Raw genomic sequence first — 21,699 nt, 5'->3', positions numbered from 1 at the left:
TGGTTCACTTCATACTCTAGGATATAAATATGACCATTGCACCCACTTCTTTGCTCCTGATGAAGAGGGACCTATACCTGTTTGCTCTTGAAATCAACTGAGTTGAATAAATCTACGATCACCATAATTTTTGTTTCACTTTGATGTGTTTTCTCTCATACTTATCTTTTGTGCTTGATATGAAAATTTGGAAAATAAAATTAATTATACATAATATTTGCTTAAAATTTATTTATTACTGATGAACATAAAACAGAACAAAAAACAAAATATCACAAATTATCTGTTCTTTTTCCAAACTGGACTTGCTACTTCACTAGGTAGAACACGTGACACAGTTATCTTCTCTTTGTGATTACCTGCAGCATTATACAAAGCCAGTAATTCTTCTATAGCTTGGTCTTCAATCTGAAAATAAATCACATTTAACTCAGGTTTTTAAATATGCCACCAGACACTGAAAATGCAAATTTCATGGCAGATGCACGTCACCAAGTTATTCTCGTTTCTCAGACAACACATGCCATAGCAGAAAATGCCAGGCCATCATCAAGAAAGGCAGTGCCAGCTGACACACACCTGGACGCATCGACAGTGCACTGGCTTTCGTGACAATGGTTAGAACAAGAAAATGTGGCAAATTCGAAGGTGCCCGTGCAGCCAGAGCAACGTTAGCAAGCGTGAATCGACACATCTGCCGACAAGCCGTCGTGCACCTGCAAGCCCCATCTATGTCCATACTGCAGCATCTTCCAGACACCTTGGATGTTCTTATATCGACTGCAAGTATTTGTCTTAGATTGGTGGCCCACACTCATGGGTGTCCCTTAGGAAGACTGCCTTTGACCTTACGTCATAGACCCCCAATATCATCAATGGTGCCGGGCTCAAGTGATGTGTATGACGGAATGCCGCAGAGTTGTGTTCTCAGATAAGTCATTCTTCTGTTTTTCCAATGATTGTTGCTGCATACGAGTGTGGCAGTGATGTGGAGAACAGGTCCATTCAGGCAGCAATTGTAGAACGCCCCACCGTGTGACAATGCTACATCATGGTTTGGGGTGCAATTGCATACGATTCCTGATCACCTCTAGTTTGCATGCGGGGCATTATGATGACCCAACGATACGTGGATGATGTGCTGCTGCCGGTGACTGCACCTTCAGGAATTGCTTAGTACACTTAATCAGCAGAATAATGCCCCCAACCACACCCTGCTCGCATCAGCCAACATACTCTGTAAGGTGTACAGATGCTTCCATGGCTACCATTCTCTCACCAGCTGAACACATTTGGGATGTGATTGGATGCCATTTGCAGACCTTGCCATGTTCAGAAGATGAACTGTGGCAAATGGTTGACAGGTGGACAGACAGTCTATTGGATGGTGTCCTGAGAAATGGCTCTCCATACCCTGTCAACCATTTGTCACAGTTTGTTTACTGAACACGGCAAGGTCTGCAAAAGCTATCCAATCACATTCCAAATGTGTTCGACTAGTGAGAGAATGGTGGCCATGGAAGCATCTGTACACTTTGCAGAGTACGTTGGCTGATGCGAGTAGTGTTTGGTTGGGCGTTATCCTGCTGATTAAGTATACTGGGCAATCTTTGAAGGTAGAGTCACCAGTTGCAGCAAATCAACCACGTATTATTGGGTCGTCATAATGCCTCGCATGCAAACTAGAGGTAATCAGGAATCGAATGCAATTGCACCCAAAAACCATGATGCTGCACTGTCGCATGGTGGGGTGTTTCACCATTGTTGCCTGAATGGATCTGTCTCCATATCAATGCCACACTTGTACGCAGCAACCATCATTAGAGAAACAGAAGCATGACTTATCTGAGAACAAGACTCTGTGCCATTCCGTTGTACACATCGCTCGAGTCCGGCACTATTGAAGACATTGAGGAGTCTATGATGTGGGGGTCAAGGGCACTCTTCTTAATGGACGGCCATGAGTGCAGGCCACCAATCGACGGTAAATGGTCCTGGTCAATATGTCCATGGTATCTTAACATGCTGCAGAATAGAGATAGAAGTGTCTTGCAGTTGTGTCGAACCACACTTGCTGAAGTTGTTCTGGCTGCATCAGCACCCCTTGAACTTGCCATATTTCCTTGTTCCAACCATCGTCGGCACAGCCAGTGCACTGTCGATGCATCCAGGTATGTGTCAGCTGAGATTTGCCATATGTACCAACCTGCTCATCTCAGCCCGGTCACCATGCCCCTCACAAAACATCACTGGAACTACATTTATGACGGCCTGGCATTCTTTGCTTTTACAAGTGTCCTCTGAGACAAGAACAAATTTTCTACGATTACTTCCCTAGCAGAAATAATGGCAAGAGAATTGAACATGCTGCAGGTTCTTTCCCTTGTATCTTATTCAAAGTGCGCTGGAGAGCTGCACATTTCACATCATTCACATAACTCGGTGACGTGCGTCTACCCTGAAATTTGCATTACTTTTGGGCCAGTCCATGGTGTTGGATTTTCAATGTTGGGTAGTGTATATTACATCCAGAAAAGTCCTTATTCAGCCTTTATTTTCACAATCATTAGTCACAGACATATGCCTTCAGTTACAAAAATGTTTTAAGTAATACGAGTATTCATGTTTTGGCATTTTTAAATTTAACAAAGATTTTACTTTTCACACATTTATATTTAGAAATTTATATTTCTCTACACTAATATTTAGAAAGAATTTGTACTCATTATAAAAAGGCAACACATCATTAATATATGGCAAAAACTGACCAAGATATTGATTTCAAAATTTGCAATTTTGATGTAACTTTCCATTTCTGGGTCAATTAATAAATGAACTAGAAAATTTTAATTATTTGTGGATGATTTTTCCCCCTTTAACATATACTACTCAACGAATGGTATTTTAATCAATCCATACGATAATAAGAGCTGGCCAATACTGAAGCTTCGGGACTAATGTTTTATGGAACACAAATCTGTATGGAACTCCTAAGAATATGATCTCAAATCTCCTTTTTGAAAAGAAAATTATATTGATCAATATTTTTCACAATAATCAGAATAGGAATATTTCTCACTTAATCTTCTAAGTATAAGGTGTCAGAAAAAACAACTAACTCATAAGCACAAAATTAAATACTACTTACACGAAATATAATACATTTACTAACATGTTTCCCTTCTAGTTTTTTCCATATATGATTTATAAATCTTTTCTAAACTCATATTTTGTTTTTAGTTACATACAAATTCAAATGTTTCACTACTCAATTTGTGTAGAAGTCCTAAATTTGTACTTCAGTTTTAATATAAAAACAATTTGGTCAGTTTTTGTCATACGGGAGTTATACTTTCTGTGTTTTCTTTTTTATAACAAATACAAAAACTATAGCAACATGCCAGTTCAAAACTTTATGATTTTATATTTTACACAAAGAAAATTATACTAGCACTACGTAGCTTCTTTCCTGGAAACCATACTCATTTCACAGTTACCATAGCTCTCACCTGATTTTAAGGGTATGGGCTGCAATTTAAGTATTCTGCCCATCGTTCAGCAAGATGTATAAGGTGTCAGAAAAAACAACTAACTCATAAGCACAAAATTAAATACTACTTACACGAAATATAATACATTTACTAACATGTTTCCCTTCTGCTTTTTTCCATATATGATTTATAAACTTCTGATTTATGATAAAGATGTAAAACGTGTACATAAATAAGACAATATTTAGTATAAGTAAAAAGAATATTACTGAAATTTATAAGTCCTTTGAAATTAATATAATAATAATAATCATGTGCATTTATGTGTGTTTTTTAATGTGCTGTGCTTATTAAGCAGTAAAATTGGTAAGGAAAGGGGAACAAATATGAGAGTAATATACAATGATTAAATATTTTGAGTACAGTAAACAAAATTACTTTGCATGCCCTGAATCTGCCTTTGTTCACCATGCATACAACTTAAATGTAGTAAGGAAAGATTGTTAAAAATGACCAAAATAACTGTGGGTATGTCTTTACATTAAATTAATCCTAAAGAGAAAAGAGTACTTTTACTAAGTTAAAAACAGAAACCACTAGTTGATAAAAAGATTTTGAGAAAGTGGCAATTGATTGTGGGTACTTTATATGTTTTGGATGACAAGTAGCTTCACAGCTGACAAGTTACTTGAAAGATTTGTGACTTTTCAGTTTGTGACTATACAAAAATATCATTATACAGTATAAAAATTGTTAGCTTTTTGAAAACTCAGCATCCATAAAATAATTAATTATCAGTATTTTCCTGTTTAATTAAATTACAAGGTTGATATTCCTGAATTTCCAATTTATGCAAAAAAGTCTGCTAATCTGCTATTTCTCATGAACATTATCACAACATTTATTTACGTGTTCTCACTAGAAAAATGGTACTCTGTGATTACTGACGATGTCACTACATATACATATTTATAGCATAATATTTTATGAAAACTATTTTGTTAAATGAAATTTTAAATGTACCTTTTATTCATTTTGAAGTAAATGAAGATAATTCTTAAACATTTTACTTTAGCCTATGGCATAAACAAGAATATAGTAGTTTATCATGTTTAAGTAGTCGCTTAGTTCATTCATTAATAAGTTTGCAGCGGTAGTCATCAAATGTATCTAATACTAATGAATTCAAATAAAATAAAATCATGATCTGTTACAGCAGAATCTAATTTTTAACAAGAAATATTCAAATGTAACTGCAGAGTTTCTTTTCAGTATAGTACTGTGTAAGAAATGAGTCAGTGAAATCCTATTTTTCACCGCTAAGTATATATTATTCAGAAATAAATAAAGGAGATTTTGAAATCTGAAATCATGCTTTCTATATTTATTGAAGTATGCAATGCCACATTTTTTCTGATCAAATATGGAACATATCTTAATACCTAAACTTTATGAGCTTTCTTGAAAAACAAGGTATGTACACCTTGCACACACACACACAAATATATATATATATATATATATATATATAAAAAGAGGACAGTTCTATATTTCCCGTTATACTGGGCCGATTATAATGTAGGTATTTTGACATAAAATCAGTCAGACTTTTTCTGAAATAACATGCAAAATTTTTTCCCATATTTTGATTCTACGATTCAAATCATGCCAAACTGAAAAGTTTTGTAAAAATCGTACAAGTAGTTTTTTAAAAAAATTAGCTCTCAAATTTTTAGGTCCTCCATGTTAACTGAATTTGGTATATATTTATTAATTTCCCTTTTTTTATTAAACTTATTTGAGTCTTCCTTTCACATTTCAAAATTTAGGTTCATTCCAAATAAAATTTGCTCATTTTTTATGATTTAATTTAAAATGTTTACCATCATCTTAAAGTAAATGTTCGGTCCAGTAAAATGGGAGATACAGAACTGTCCCATATTTTTTGTGCAAGGTGTACCTTTCCATATTATAGACATGCCATACCTTTTGGCACCTGTGAAAGAAAAGCCCAAGACATGCCGATACTGAACAACGATGCCATCTTAGGACCAAACAATTAGTCATTCACACACACATGCATAACAAAATAGAGCACATACACATAAATGAGTGGCAGGTGCATGGTGATAAAGTATCCCAGATTATAATGTATTTAGAGGGAATAAATTGCCAAAATATATGTTATCCTGCAAAATTTGAGAAAATTAAATACATTTGAACCATATAAAACCTTAAAATGACTGCAGATTCAAATTGATAAAACTATTTCTGATAAACTGATCACTTTGGTAGCTCAGAATAATTTGACTGCTTTTAGAAATATTAAAATTTTGTATAAGTACAATTAGAAAAATTACATTTATAAGACTTAAACATTATTAATATTTATGAGACTAACATTAACATTTATGAGACTTAATTAGAAAACTTACGTTTATGAGACTTAGTGGCTTGATTTTTGGATTGGCAGCTCTTTGCAATTTTTGCTCTTCAGCTTTTTGTATGTCACTTAAGCTAATAACTATATCTTTCACACTTTCCTCAAAAGGACAGTCATCTTTATGAGCTCTAGCAGAAGTAGGACTCTGCAGTTCTCTGTTTTAAGAGCAAAAAACACTTTAAGATCTCTCATTCATTGAAACACTAAGGAAACATAACACACTGTCTTCAAACATGATTTACATATGAAGTAAATATAATTATCAGTTTTTATTAAAATAAAAAGACATTAAGTAATATCTTTATAAGTATTTAAAAAGATGCCCCTCAATAAACTTGTATTATTAATTGTATATATTTAATTGCAATTATATATACATTATTTATTATAGTGATATGAAAAAAATCAAATATCTGGAAACTTCGCACTTAAAAAATACAAATATTTAACCAATAAGACTGCTATTAGATTCAAGCAAAAGGAGCTCAAACATCAAGTCAATTGTTACATTTCTTGAAATTTTGCTTACCTAATCGGGTTACCATTTTTAATAAGTAACTTCAGTCAGGTACAAGTTCTTTGTTATTCACATTAGATGGAAGTGATCACTGTCTACCTTCCTTCTGATTGGCTAAACAATTAGCAAGTATTGAGCAATATTTTGGTCTCAGAGTAAACTGTTGCAGCTGAATCAGCAACAACCACATGTGTTAAGGAATGAGTGATGGTTGCTTCCAGTATATTTATCATATATCATATATATTTAGTTATCTTGTATTTTCTTTATTGTCACTAGTCAGATTATTTAACCCTCTGAACGATGTGGGCTTTTCGATCTATCATGAAGATCTGTGAAGGTAAACAGCCTGTATTAGCTAAATTTGTGTATTTACTTATTTAATTTGCATTTTGATAAACTTACATTCATTAAGATGACATCTGTATTATTAAAGAAAGTAAGAAAGCAAAATATCTTAAATTGTAAGCTAATGCTATATACTAAGTGATCAAAAATCTCGTAACCAGATAAAGCCAGTCATGATGTTCAGAGGGCTAAAGGGCTCAGAGGAGCCCTATTCTTGGCATAAGAAGCATACATACCTTAACTTCCGAGCCACAGATTTTGCATATTATTATTTAACAATGATATCATTGTTTAATGTATCTTAAGAGGCTGCGCAAGGCTACACAAAGAGAATTTTTGATGCACATCAACAAATTAATATACCAAAATGGTTTATTGATCTTAATAAACAGAAAAAAATTGAATAAGTTAACTAGTATCTTAATGTGGCAGATGCATAGGATGTTGCTTTTATACTTATATATACTGAGATGCTATTTGTCTGCTCATAAACATACCATTTCAATTAGATATGAAATCTTTACTTATTAATTAATAGACATGGGATGACAGTTGGCACATGGTACCCACCATTGAAGGCAATGGCCACAGATTTTCTACTTGTATCGAGCCACACCTACGATGAGTGCACTTGTCCACTATTCCTCAGAGCAGTTCAAGTGCTCTGAGGTGTTATATTTAACTGCTTTCCTTGGTCAAAAGTATTGTGCACTCTACAGAAGGTATCAGAATCAACTATTGTATTGCATTTGACAAACAGTGGCCTGCTTGAACCAGCAAAGGATGTGATATTTGTGTAAGCAGAAGATGCCCATAATTTCTCTTCCTTAATGAATAATTTAGATCTATCAACACCTAAAATATGAAAAGCTATGAAATCCAAAATACCTGTTTTATGCTGCTATCTGATTATGTAAATCAACAAGATTAAAATTCATTTTCAAAAATCCTAGTTCAGCTTTTACTTTTCTCTTGGACAAAATTTGATGAAAATCTTCCCCCTTAGTTTATGTAAACCAGTACATTTCTATACAATTTTAAATCATAATTAAAGAGCTGTAGCTTTGTTTGGAAACATTTTTGAAGACTACAATAAACTAGAGAATTTATTAGTTGATTTCAAACTAGGCTATTCTTCTGGTACAGGTATGTATGATGAGACAGAAAACTCTTGAGTATTTTCAAACCAATACATTAGGGAGATGCTTATTTTAGAGAAAAGATGCTATGTATTTTGAGAGAGAATGCATCAAATTTTCTCAAAATGAGTAACCTCTCTAAAATAAATTGTTTATCAACCAAAAGTTTTACATAATAATGAAATTAAAAATTTTACTTAGAGGGGAAAGAAAAGTAATAGCATTAAAATATAGGAACTTATCTAACCTTTTTATAGCAGATGCCTGAAATTCCTTTTTCTCAAATGCATCCCAAAATGAAGGAGACGGAGGTGACTGTTCAGGCAGCTTTGCCCTGAAAACATATTATTATATTACAAATATAATTTAAAGATAAGCATATACCAAATTTCAAAAACTATACTGATAAATATGAATTGTTTAATATGCATAAACCTGTAAAAATCAAATTGTAGATTATCTATGAATGTTTTCCATACTCAACAGAAAATTTCATTCCATTTATAAAATTTCCTCACATTTTCACTAGAATTTTAACTGTTTACATATATTAGCTATCATTAGATAAATATGATAAAAACAGGCAAAGAATTTTTAGTTTTACTTTGTATGCATTCATAGATTTTTAATTATATAAATTTTCATAAACAATCTTACCAGGGACAAGATGGTGGACTATTTGGCACAATGCTTTCAATATGGCTTTTTGATGTTTCTAGCAATTTTTTCTGTTTTTGTGATATATGTGGAATTGGTTTCATATCTACAGCACTGTAAAACAATCTTAATTGTATTATTTAAATAAATAAAACCAGATTTAGAACTTAATACATCACTTTACAAAAACAGTAAGAAAAGTTAGTGATTTCTATTCTGAAAACAAAATGCAAGTAAAATAACACCAGAATACAAATATTTATATTTTTTTAAATCAAAAGAAATATTTGATAAGTTTTTGGAATTGAATAATAGAATAAAAAGATACTGTATAATAAAATATGGAATTATAATAATTAGCTTTAAAATCAAGGATGTTTCAAATAAAAGCAGCAGATTTTAAATGTTTGCAAATTTATTGGCCTTGAAATACAAAAACATGTCATCATATCATCAGAAAAAATAAAGATGAAAGGTATCAGTCTGCACACACCACAGCAAAAGTCAGTTTGATAAAGCACTTGTTATTGATAGTATTCGTATATAGTAAAAGTTGTACCTAGAGTAAGTTAACATCATCGAAGTAAACAGTCAGTTTTATTCTGCATATGATTTAGCTGCATACAGTTATGGCACAGAATGATGAAATAATTTCATCATTTTGGTGGCATAGTAAGTGGGGTTTGCTTATATGCTCATAAGAGTTACAAAAGTTAAGTCTGACTAATGGCTCAAAAGCACATTGCTTCCCTCCTTTAAAAAAACACCACTTTGCATATGCAATGTTGTATTTAGTAGTCAGAAGGTTCAGTTTTGAAAACACAATTTATCTATGACACTTGATATGTTTATCCATTCTAGTTTTTACCTAATTTGATTAGTTAAAAGAACATACTTTAATAATTACAACACACAAGAAACACATTGCGTTATTTTTAAACCGCCATTAGTAATTTGAAATAACTTTAATCAATTGCTTTTCTCTGTTTAGGAAAAGCCTTTCAATATAAAAAAAGAATTTTGAGAGATTTTATTTTAAGTTTAAGATTTCGGGTGGGAAAAATTTATGCCTGAATTTTATTAATTCATTTAATTAATTCCCAATTTTAAAATTGTTTATTGAGAATAATGTAATTGAGATGAAATCTATAATCAAATGTGAATTTAACAGGATATATTGCTTTTACACTGAACACCCACAATTTAGAATATTGAAGCATCAAAGAAAATACCAAGCAACATATTGAGGTATTAAAGAAAATTATATTCCAGGATCAGTTTTTGCATGAAACAAAGCTAATGAAGCCTCTACAACTTTTGGTATATTTAGGAACTTATAACTTTTCCTTCATCATTGTACTTCTGAATTTGCCACCTCCTCAATTTTGAAAATTAGAGGCATCAACACATTTCTATGATACGTATAAAAACAAGTGAAACATTTACTGGATCTTTTGGAAGTATTAACTAAACATCATTTGCACATTTTTATTCACTGAAATCACTTTTAAAGCACTTGTTATTCAAAAGCAACTTGATCGTTATTCATAAACAACTACAGCTTCATCTAAGTGAAAACTGGATTTCTTTCAGTTTATGCATAAAAAAAAAGTTTTAAGGTGTCAAATCAAATGAATATCATCAATATGGCAGAACACTACCTTGCTGCTGAATAAATTACAAAGTTTTTAACAAATCTGTCAGCAAACTACATTGTCCCAATGCAGTTCTGGGTTACTTTCCTGCCCAGTTTGTTACTTAAAGACAAATTTACAACAGGAAAGTAAATACCTATATATCAATATGAATGTATTTTGTACATACAGCTTCAGATATTAAAGATGGCACTTTTAGAAAAGATGTGATTATCTATGCTCAGAATTCAAAATTCTTCAAATCAGACAAAAGTCGAATACCTCTTAAAACGATAAAAAAAGTTATTCGCCTTTTTGGACCAGACAAAAAATTATTTTGGAAGAACAGAATTTGAGCATCTGCGGTCAAATGTATATGATCATTCCTTCATCTTACATACTGATAAATGAATTGTGATGCAACACTGTTCAAATTGGATAGAATACAGAACTACAGACAAGATGAGGTATACTTAGTGTGTCAGTACAAGTAGTCTATAGCAGGATTCCCAACCCTATGCCTGTGAGCACCATGACACCCTTCAATCGTTTAACGTGTGCCCGCCGCTGTGCGATCACAATAAAAATGTTTTAGTTTTCAATAAAATTATATTGAAAAGTTTTCTCATTTTTAATGAAATAGAAATTACATCCAACACAGATACCAGCACAAAGCAAAATGCGACCAATCTCTTTTTTTATGCAAATGTATTTTTAACTCTATCCAACTATAAATTCACCTTGAAAAAGTAAATGATGCTTGCCATCCAACAGATATTCTATAATTTGCTCTTAGGGATAAAAAGGTTGGGAACCCATGGTCTATAGGAAAAATTCTTTATTGGATGAAAGGTACTAACTACCCTGTGAATAAATAACAATATCACAAAAAACTTAGGCAATGTGCTAAAGAATAAGGTTAACAATTTAAGAAGAAAATGTAATTTCGTGATAAAATAACTATTGATTTTTATAAAGAAAACAATTACATACATCACAGTTGTGTTCAACCCAATAATAAAGCACAAATTGGCAATGATTTCTTGCTATTAAACCCTTCTATTGCAAAGTTCATCACAGTATGCTTTCAGATATGCTTCATGGTGCATATGAATTGTACTGAGCTGTAATTTGTCATTTTGTTGCTGTGAAGAGCTGATGTCAGCCACCTCCCATCTCTTGCATATACCAGAATTGTCCTTACCTCCCCTTAAAGTTTTTTTTTTTAAATCTCAATTACCACTTTTTATACATTCAAGACTCTCAAGAGGTTATCACACATGGCTACAGTCCCTGCTAGATGGGACTTTTCTGAGAAACGAGATTCTGGTAGCACTGGTTTAAATGGGAAGATTCCTAGAAAAAAAGAGCCCTGCCTAGCTAAGGAAACAATGTTGCAGCTACGTGGGATTTTTTCAAACCTTACCGAAAATATCTCGGCTGGACCTCAGTCCCGGGTAGAGATAACCAATCAGAAGAAAGTTCTGCTTCTGAAGCCTCACGTGATACCAATCTGAGCGATAATCGATTAGTGTTTGGCGTTCAAGTCTTTGTAGTATGTGAAAATGGTAACCTAGCTACATGGGTTTCCTGGAATTGTCCCTTTCGACGTCAAGTCCTGCATAGCCGAAACATAATGTGATTGTGACTTTAGAGACAAGCCCAAAACATAGCCATTCAGAGATGTTCGAAGTCTTCTTGGAGTCACAATCATTTCTTATTCAAAGTTATTCAAATTTTTCATCTTATCTATTTTCACAATAACCACAGGGACAACTATTTCTTTCAAAAATGAATATGTCATAAAATAAGAAATTTCCTAAATCTTATGTCACTGTAGTTAGTGTACTCCATGTCAAAAACAATGGGTGGTGTCTAATAATAATCATGATATGGAAACAAATACCTTGACTTTTTCTGCACAGGAATTAATTTCTGCTTTTCTTCCAACATGATTTTATCCAATGCAATAGTCTGTTCTGCTGTAGGTGGTTTCATTACCCATTGGCCTCTTTTATTACTTATTTCACTTGGAATCACTGGACTTTTCTTGATGTTTTCCTGCACTACACTTTTCTCTTCAAACTAGAAAAATTATAATTACACAATCAATATTACTGTATAAAAATAAACAATCATAATTGCATAATCAAGCATTACAGCAATAAACTATCATAATTTGCATAATAGATTTCTGGTCTGTGATATTTAGTTTCAGAGAAAAATCTGATTATACAATTATTAATTGGACTGACATTTAGTTACAGACAAAACAAGATCAGTATACAAATTTATTCTTATAATAAGCAAACATCATGATAAAAATATAACTAAAGAGGGAAAGACTTAATAATAATAATATTGCAATTATAAATATAAAACATAAAATATTATATGCAGGAAATTATACTGGCTGAAACAAATACTGATCCAGAATTACTAATAGTAAATAAAAAATTAAACTTTCTCTACTAGAATTTCAGTTTCTCTCAATGTCTCAGAAAAGTGAACTCATTCTGTAGCTTTGCATACAGAAAACTTCTTAAAACACTGTATATTTCATATGTATGAAATGTGATCAGAAAATCCTTATCAAAATGAAGGGAATTAATATTAGAAATATATTTTAATATATTAATTATTTTAAACATATTTAAATTATTTATATTATACATTTAATATTTTTATTTTTAGCTTGCTATGAACACTAAAACTAGCACCAAACATTCTGCAGACAAAAAATCCTTAATGGTATTTAAAATAATAACTAAACTAACACCTTTTTGATGGGCAATGGTGCCATATAAATCCATTTAAATACAAATCTAACAAGAAATGTCTTCCAACCTTAGACTTGATTTTTCTGGGATGGAGGGTGGGGGGAAAGCACAAAAATCTGCTCATCTGGATATACATAAAAGTAATAAAATTAGCTGTCAGTATTCTATAGATAGCTGGTTAAAAAATTGTAAAAAATAACGAGATTTGACAATTCAATGCTATTAGACAACATTCAAAATTTTCAAAATCGAGTTTCGAAAATTTGGGAAGTTGCTCAGCTGAATGATTCTTGCAATGAAAATGTAAAAAGCAAATTTTAATTGTCAATACACAGTAATTGAAAACAAAAGCTTAAATAAAAAATCAGATCATAATACAAAAAATTCTGGATATTATTTTATCGCTCAAATGTCTCATATCGTAGCAACTTTTATCTTTGTACAAACAGTACACATTTTACAGGGTAATAAATATGATGACTGTGAATTGAAGAAACAGCACAGATAAGGTTGAAGGTGCAGGTTGAAGCAAAGTTGGCGCCATATATGCATATTAGGTATCACTGGGCCTTGCTAACTACTGAGCTTCTGCCCTATGCCAAATCACTTGAATTCCAATATCCTGGGAAAGGGGTCCGAGAGTCTTAAGTGACCCCTTGACGCACAGACACTATATACATTTACAAACAACCATGCCTTCTACCAAATTTGAACCCAGTCTTTTCAATATGATAGTCAGCATCAGTAATCACTATCCTATTGCAAGTTTCACAATACAAGGTCACTGGTAGCTGAACAGTAGAACTGCTGAAGACAATTTGTCAGAAGTTAAAATCACGAATAGACTGGGACAAAAGTTTAAGTCACAATAAAGCAACTGCATTGAAATTTTCACCCTTTTCCCACAGTTACATGACATTTCCTTAATTTTTCTTCCATCATTAGACCTTTATAGACTGTTTCTAAAAAAAAAAAAAAAATGTACTACAAATTTTTCCCCTCCCTGTAATTACTTTAGACACATTGTAAAATAATTTCTGTGTGAGTACAACTGCATACCTTATTCTGTAGCAGAATTTTACTCTTTTTTCATTATAATATCACAATACATGAGTTTATTAAAAAAAAAAAAAAAAAAAAACTCCTGTGAATTCATTTTTCAATGTGGTTATTCGATTCATTTTCATAGTCAGTCTCTTCACCTGATGATGCAAGGATTTCTTTTAGTCATAGTAGTAGCTAAGTTTCCAGCACTTGGGGACAAACTGGGAAACATTTCACTGTCAGTGGGTGTAACATCCCCGAGTTTGACACTCCCTGGATGTTACACCCACTGACAGATACTCCCCTCTTGCTCCCTTTGCTAAACCACAGCTTCCAGTACTTCATCAACCATATTTTCTTTGGTCTTTCATATTTTTTTTTAAATCTCGAAATTCTAATTTTTAATTTAATATCATCTTCTGTAAAGTCTGGTAACTTGTCCAGCTGTATAATCTAGAAATGACATCCAGATTACACTATATATATATTTATACCCTGAGTTAGATGCCTAGTTTAGAATTACAAGCCTAATTCAATGTTTCTTTAATTTTAGACTTTGGCACTCAGCTTGACTAAAAGCTAAAATAAAGAGTTATTTCCCACTTGTAAAGAAAAGGGATTCTTGGGGGGGGGAGACAGCAATTTGCATTTATGTAAATATAAATAACAGAACATAAATAAAACACAAAGAAGTTGATTATAAATAATTAACCTCACAGGACAGATTCTTACAATACAAGAAATCATAAAAGAAAGTTTGTTTCATAGCGATTAAACATGTTTTGTTTGTCTATTAGTAAGAATTTAGCAGTTAACCTGAAGTTTTCTTTTAATTGGTGTAAATTCCCTTGTATATATATCCCCAAAATCATTTAAAAATCAAATAAGTGCAAACAGTACTATTGAAAGACTGATAAAGTGTTTTTCACAAAACACTGAAATTATTGGAAATAAATAAAAAAAATGAAATAAGAAATGCACAAAAAACTGCAAATGCTTTTACTAATTTAGAAGTACATAATGCTTTAAAAAAATTAAGTGTTAGGTCAGAGGGAATAGGAAATTGAAAATATATAATTCTATTCAATTATGCAGTTCTGTTTTGGGAAATTCAGAAATTTTAAAATTTGGTCGTAAGTGAAAGTGATCGTGAAGTGATTGTAAAAATTTAAAATTTAATCATTATTGGACATCAAATTTTTCAGAAAGTTTGCCACTGATGGTAAAAAATTCTACATTTAATAATTTTTGTATGGATTATCTTTAGAATATTATCATTTAACTTTTTTTATTATATATTTCTAAAATATATTCTTATGTATTTTTTGAAAAAAACTGAGACTTCAAGGTTGGAAGACCCTCCGCATAAGTGACTTCGTATGGTTTGCTATACCTTTTAATGTGCACTTAACAAAACTTGAGTCTTTTAATGTTTTGAATATATGCACCAGTATAATTACTACCATCACAGTAAGCAGTGACCCGTCTTCTACAGAGTTTGAAACCTGTCTTCTACAGAACAGTAATCAGTAAAGGATACTCAACTGTTTATTCTTCTGTAGAAAGTAGGTTCCAAATTTTAACATTTTTTTTCCCTTTCAAAATTTTAGAGAAAAAACAGAAATAGCAGATAATTTATATCCCTCCTTTTTTTAACAAAAACTAAACAGGCATACTGAGAATTACATAAAACTAGAACGAATGTATTACGAGTGTGTTGTGACATCATTGTTCAAAATGGTCAGTGGGAAACTATGTAAACACCAGATTTTCTAGCTCTGAAAGTCTGTCAAACCAGAAATAATAAAAATGCAGCTTTGACAGTTTTTGAATTCTCAAGTTGCTTTAAATAAGCATGGAAATTCAGCAAATGATATTAAACAAAGAATGTTTTTATAGACTCTGTGCAACATTGGACAATAATATCTTATGCAGCAGTTAATGTGTGCTCATTTTTGCTGCTTCAATGAACAATGACATTTTTGTCAAGCAATAATTTATAATATTTACTATAAAAAGAAACAAATTACTGCTAGTAATAATATTTAAGTACTTTTGACAGCTTAAATCTTTCAACATTCAACAACACACAAGGTAAGGAGGACAAATAAATTTTACATGTCCAAGGGCATAGAAAAAGTACTTAACAGAATACAGAGACCACATATTTAGTATCACTTTTCAAAAATAAAGTACTAATTACAAACCTTTAAGTCATCAATGTCTGGAATTAGTATATCCAAAACAATATCTTTTTCAACAGTTTTCAAATTAATTTCATTTTTGATAGCTGACGAATTTTCCTTTGACTCGGAACGCAGAGAGGAGCAACGTCGTCTGCTTTTAGTTCTGTTGTCATGTGCATCTAGTTTAGCTTTTTCAAAAGTAAATATGCTGGTGACAGGAAAATTTTTTTCTATGAACTGCAGTTCCTCTTCAGATGGGTGATTATAAAATGAAACTTTCCTTCTGGTCATAGAAGGGACCTATCAATGAAGAAATCAAAGTTTTCCTATCAAGGAATCGAATTCCATCAAATTCATGTAACATTCAAAACAGAACTCTTACATATATCAATAAATTAAAATTTTTAACGAACATTTAATTTTAATAAATTGAATAGTTAAACTCCAAACAGAAATAACTTCTTTTAAAAACAAATGAACTAAGGAAAATTACAGAAAGACAGAGGAAGAAAAGCTAATGATGCTACAGATCACTATAATGTAAAAAATAATATATATAAAGTACAAATCAAAACTGATAAATATGACATAATTCTACCCAATGGATATCCACTACCCCATAATTAGTATAAATGTTTCAAAGAATTTGAATAAAAGCTAATCTGAGATATGGATTACAATGAACTCCATGAAGCCACTGAATAATTTATCAGAAAGCTTTAGGTTGTTTGCTTTGGATATATTTCAAAGAAAGATTTTTTTGGTGAAAATATATGAAAATATATTGCACTGATCAATAAAATATGTCTACATATTACATTGCAAATCTGAGAATGAAAAAAAAAATAGTTCAACATAAATCAGTAAAATTTTCAGAATTATTATAGAAGACTATTAAATACAGAAGTACGATAATGAAGTATGCAAATAACATTTAATAAGTTGTTTGCTTTCAAAATAAAAAAGCATATTAACACGGTTTTGTGAAATGTATAATTATCTGGAGTTTTTTTTTAAAAAAAAGACTGTTTAAAATTTTCCTTCTTCTAAATTCAAATCTCCCCCCCCCACAAATATATGCATCTGAACAAGTGCAGGACACATACATGAAGGTATAGACATACAGCTGGAACATGCTTTAGAATTTAGAAAATTTCAACATGTTAACAAAAGCTGAGATATCCTTCCCATTTAAAGATTTGACACAACGGCAGGATTAAAAACTTTATGGCATATTTTTCTGCATGAATAAATGAATAAGACAGATTGCCTAATAAATATATTACAATTCAATTTTAGCAAAAGTTTACAGAACTAAAAATATTTTAAAATGCAGTTTTACCAAACTGATGCGAATCAGATGAATCCCAGAGGTTGTTTGCCATCAGAAGAAAAAAACCAAATACAGTACAAAGTCCATAATCCGGACCCATTAGGACTTTGGCGATTCCGGAGTATAGATCCTCAATTTAAATCTGGTAAGATGGCATGCAGAAATTATACAATTAAAAATATGAAACCGTAATTTATAAAATAAAGAGCAATTATGATCTAAACGGTATCAAATTTTACAAAAGAAAAGCTTAATATTTATTTGTTTACTTTATTATGCATTTCTTTCAATGCACATTCTCTACGTGCATGCGTAAAGTTTGTGGCTTTGAGGTGCGGATTATAGATCATTCCAGATAATGGACGTCCGGATTACAGACTTTGTACTGTAGTGAATTTTGCTGCAATAATTCTTTAATACACATATCAGAAAATTCACAGCTGACTTTTCTGGGATAATGTAAAACTCTTAAAAAAAAAAAAAAAAAAAAAAAAAAAAAAAAAAAAAAAAAAACTGAAAAGTTCCAGATTTTAAATTATGTCCAAAGAGGCCTTTTTTCCCTTAACATTTTGTGTGTTATCTTTATATATTAAATATCATGTTCTTCACACTTAGACCATAAAATTCAGTTCAAGAGCAATATCACAAAATAATTTTAAATTGAGCATATTTTTAGAACTTCTGATACACAGTCTTGCACACTGGAGATAAAAATGTTTCTTCTGTGCAGCATTGCGACTGCTCACTTTGAAATCCTTGAGTTTGCATTAAAGTTGCAAAAATGCATTAAAGTTTTACAAAATATTAAATCAATAATAAAACAAATTCCAAACTTCAAATTTGGGTCTCCAGATGCCCATATTCACAGTAGGATTACGTATCTGTATAAATGTATGTCTATATAAATGAATCTGTATAAATGTATATATATTTCTTGCATTGTTTTATCACAATGCAAGAAATATACATGCATTTATACAGATTCTTCATTATTTAATTTTTTCAAACATAATATAGGGCAATAATATTTGGTGGCAACAGTTTGAAAAGTGAAACGGACATTCAGAATAAATCGCAAAACGAAAACAACAGTCCCTCAGGAACAGGAACAAAGCTCCTTTGGACCTTTAAGAAAAAAAAAAAAAAAAAAAAAAAAAAAAAAAGTCTACTTAGATGAAAACAGGAAACAAAATGCTGATTTGTGGTTTTGGTAATACATAAGGAAATCTGAATAAGATAACATAATATTTTAAACTGTTATTAAAATTTAAGATACAATACGTATATACCATATATAATACAAGAATTATAATTCATCAGTTAAAAGAATTTACATGCACAGAATTATAATCACTGGTTATAATTTCCCATTTGAAGCCAGCAAATATTTATAACTTCTGTTAAGTGCAAAAATTCTATCATGAGATGACTTTCAAAACAACCACTAATGCTTCTGATTGACAGAAAATGGGGGAAAAATAGTGTAATGTAAACATTCTCTAAAAGGATGATAATTAAATAAAAGTTTCTGTTTACATTAAAACACACATATACTTAAAAAATGCAGTTAAAATATTTACATACTAAATCTCTGTAATAGTCAGTTAAATCCTGAATAACATCATGACTCAAAAGGTCAAGGCCCCTGAAAAGATAAATATTTAAACAAACAAAACTAATAATTCATAAACATGCAATGAAATTCTAAATAATCATTTTTACTTCCTTGTACGAAGCAAAGTAAGTAATGTGGTTATGAAAAATTTCAGGTATCATATTTCAATGAAAATATACATTCTGACTACTTTTGAATCCATTTGAATTATTTTTTTCTGAGATATATGTATATGCAGCAAAACAAAGGACTCTTGTTTTCTAAAACAAATTGTCAAATGGATTTAAAATGGTTATACATACATCCACTCTGTTACCCAGCTCTGCGGGCTCAGTTTTTTTAGTCTTATATGTTGGTAAATTAAGAATTTTTTGCTTTAAAAGTGGTTGAATTATGTTGCCCTTATGTTCCGGTTAGGGTTTTTATACCTTTAGTTAATCTGTATATAATAGTTGTAGCATTATCAGCAATTTAAGAGTTAAGTTTAATGAGGCCACCATTTATTTAAATTCGAAACTATTAGTAGGATAACGAACTCAGCTTCTGCACCATCTTCTGTGTATTTTTACAGAGTGGGAAAAAAATGTAAACTTTCAGCACTGTGCACTGAAAAATCGGCCTTCTTACCACTGGCCAGATTGCTTGTTTTTATGTAGAAACTCGTACCGGGACATGAGAACTGAATTAATTGAATGAAAAAAAAATCTCTAATGAAATTAGAGGAAATAAGTTTAAATGGAAAGCAGCAGAAAATGTGTATAATTTAATAGGCCATACAAGGAAGTCATGTGATGTGTCCACATTAGATATTTAACTTAAGAGCTAGAGAAGTACACCGACATTATGACCATCCCTACAGTTTTCAACGAACTCATCTGGATGATGAGGAGGGCACACTATCAAGTAAGAATGGTATTTAACTGCTGCTGTAGAAGATAAGGAATCATTCCTGCACTTACTTTTGTGATTGATGGGAAAGGCTGCTTATCTAAGCAAGTTTGATAGAGAGCAGAATTCTAATGGTGGAAGACTAAGAATGAGTATCTCTGAAATTGCATGACTGGTAGGTTGTTCATGATCTACTGTTGTTAGCATTTATGAAAAGTGGATAAATGATTGTGAAACTAGCACTAGACGCCAAGGTTTTCGATATCCACGCATCATCAAAAAAAAAAAAAAAAAAAAAAAAAAGGAGGTTGGAGACTGTCCTGCTTAGTACAGCAAAATTGCTGACAGGTCCAAATGCAAGTGTTTCAGAACACATAGTTCAGCAGACATTGTTGGATATGGAACAACATATTAGACATCCCATTTGTGTGCCTCTGTTGACCAAGTATCATTGTCAACTTCATTGGGTCCAGGAACACTCAGACTGGACCACGGATAAGTGGAAGACAGTTGTGTGGTTGGATGAATCATGATTTCTCATTCACCACGTTGATGATGACCATCATCAGGTATGTCATCTTCAAGATGAACGGTTTCTTCCTCCTGTAAAGCAGGTAATATACAAGCTGGTAGTGGGGGTATTGTGCTTTGAGGGATGTTCTCAAGCGTGGCTCTGGAACTTTTAAATGTAATTGAACAGATCTAAATAGCTGCAGATTCTCTGAACATAACTGCTGATCAGTTGCACCCTTACATGGCATCTGTGTTCCGAACTGGAAATAGAACCTTCCAGCAGGACAAAGCCCCACGTCACAAGGCTCAAATTGTGTTAGAGTGGGTCAAGAGGCATGAGGATGAATTCCAATTAATATCCTAGCCACCTAACCTGCCGGATCTTAACTCAATAGAGCACATTTGGGATGTCATGGAGCAGCAGCTCAGAGCTCAAATACCATCATGTTGGAATATCTTGACTTTGCATAACTGCTGCTTAAAGAATTTGTGGCATTTAGGTCAAGGTGAGGTGTAACTGTTTTGCATGTCAAAGGTCATGCAATGCAACATTGAGTAGGCGATCATAATGTTTTGGTGCTTCAGTGCACACTTCTGTTACATTGTACACATGTGGTCAACCAGTCCACTCAGTCTGTCAGCCTAATTCTGTTACTAATTGCAATTTTTACAGACCTTCTTATATGTGACAGAAATACAAGCGAGTTTCCCTTAGAAAGATAACCACAGACATAACCCTTCTAGAAGCCTACGCTTCAAATACCTTGCTATAACAAATAACATTTATTTTACTGAATATATGATTTCTGTAGAACCATGGACACATTTTATGAAAAGCATTAAATGTGATAATACAGCTTCATAACGATATAATAATTTTACATGAATATTTATTTTATTAAATATCAGATATATACACCACACATCAAACTAATGGAAATATTTTGAAAAAGTGTATCTTTGAGATTTGATAGCTCATACTACAATTCTATTTCTGAGCAATACAATAAAATTATATATTTATGAAAAGATCATTTAAACAAGAATATGACAAAGAATATCAATTCATCTGTATGCTAAACAATGAGGGGGAAAGCACAACTTGCTTAGG

At 31.8% G+C, this 21,699-nt stretch overlaps 1 protein-coding gene across 1 annotated transcript in view; it reads right to left on the bottom strand.

The window, feature by feature from the left end:
• Positions 1-216: 216 nt before the first annotated feature.
• Positions 217-21,699, bottom strand: part of LOC118186213 (inhibitor of Bruton tyrosine kinase) — an 89,380-nt gene continuing 67,897 nt past the window's right edge. The window contains exons 19-25 of the mRNA XM_035356283.2: positions 19,157-19,217; positions 16,261-16,539; positions 12,136-12,314; positions 8,596-8,709; positions 8,186-8,272; positions 5,927-6,089; positions 217-408 (exon numbers count right to left, since the gene is read on the bottom strand). Of these exons, the coding sequence (XP_035212174.1) occupies positions 280-408; positions 5,927-6,089; positions 8,186-8,272; positions 8,596-8,709; positions 12,136-12,314; positions 16,261-16,539; positions 19,157-19,217 (1,012 nt within the window). The 3' untranslated portion in view covers positions 217-279. The remainder of the gene's footprint in view (positions 409-5,926; positions 6,090-8,185; positions 8,273-8,595; positions 8,710-12,135; positions 12,315-16,260; positions 16,540-19,156; positions 19,218-21,699) is intronic.

This window comes from Stegodyphus dumicola, chromosome 3, assembly GCF_044657685.1.
Source record: "Stegodyphus dumicola isolate Sdum_Otavi_A_Nest chromosome 3, ASM4465768v1".
NCBI classification, from domain to species: Eukaryota; Metazoa; Arthropoda; class Arachnida; order Araneae; family Eresidae; genus Stegodyphus; species Stegodyphus dumicola.
This window is presented reverse-complemented; position numbering and strand designations above follow the sequence as displayed.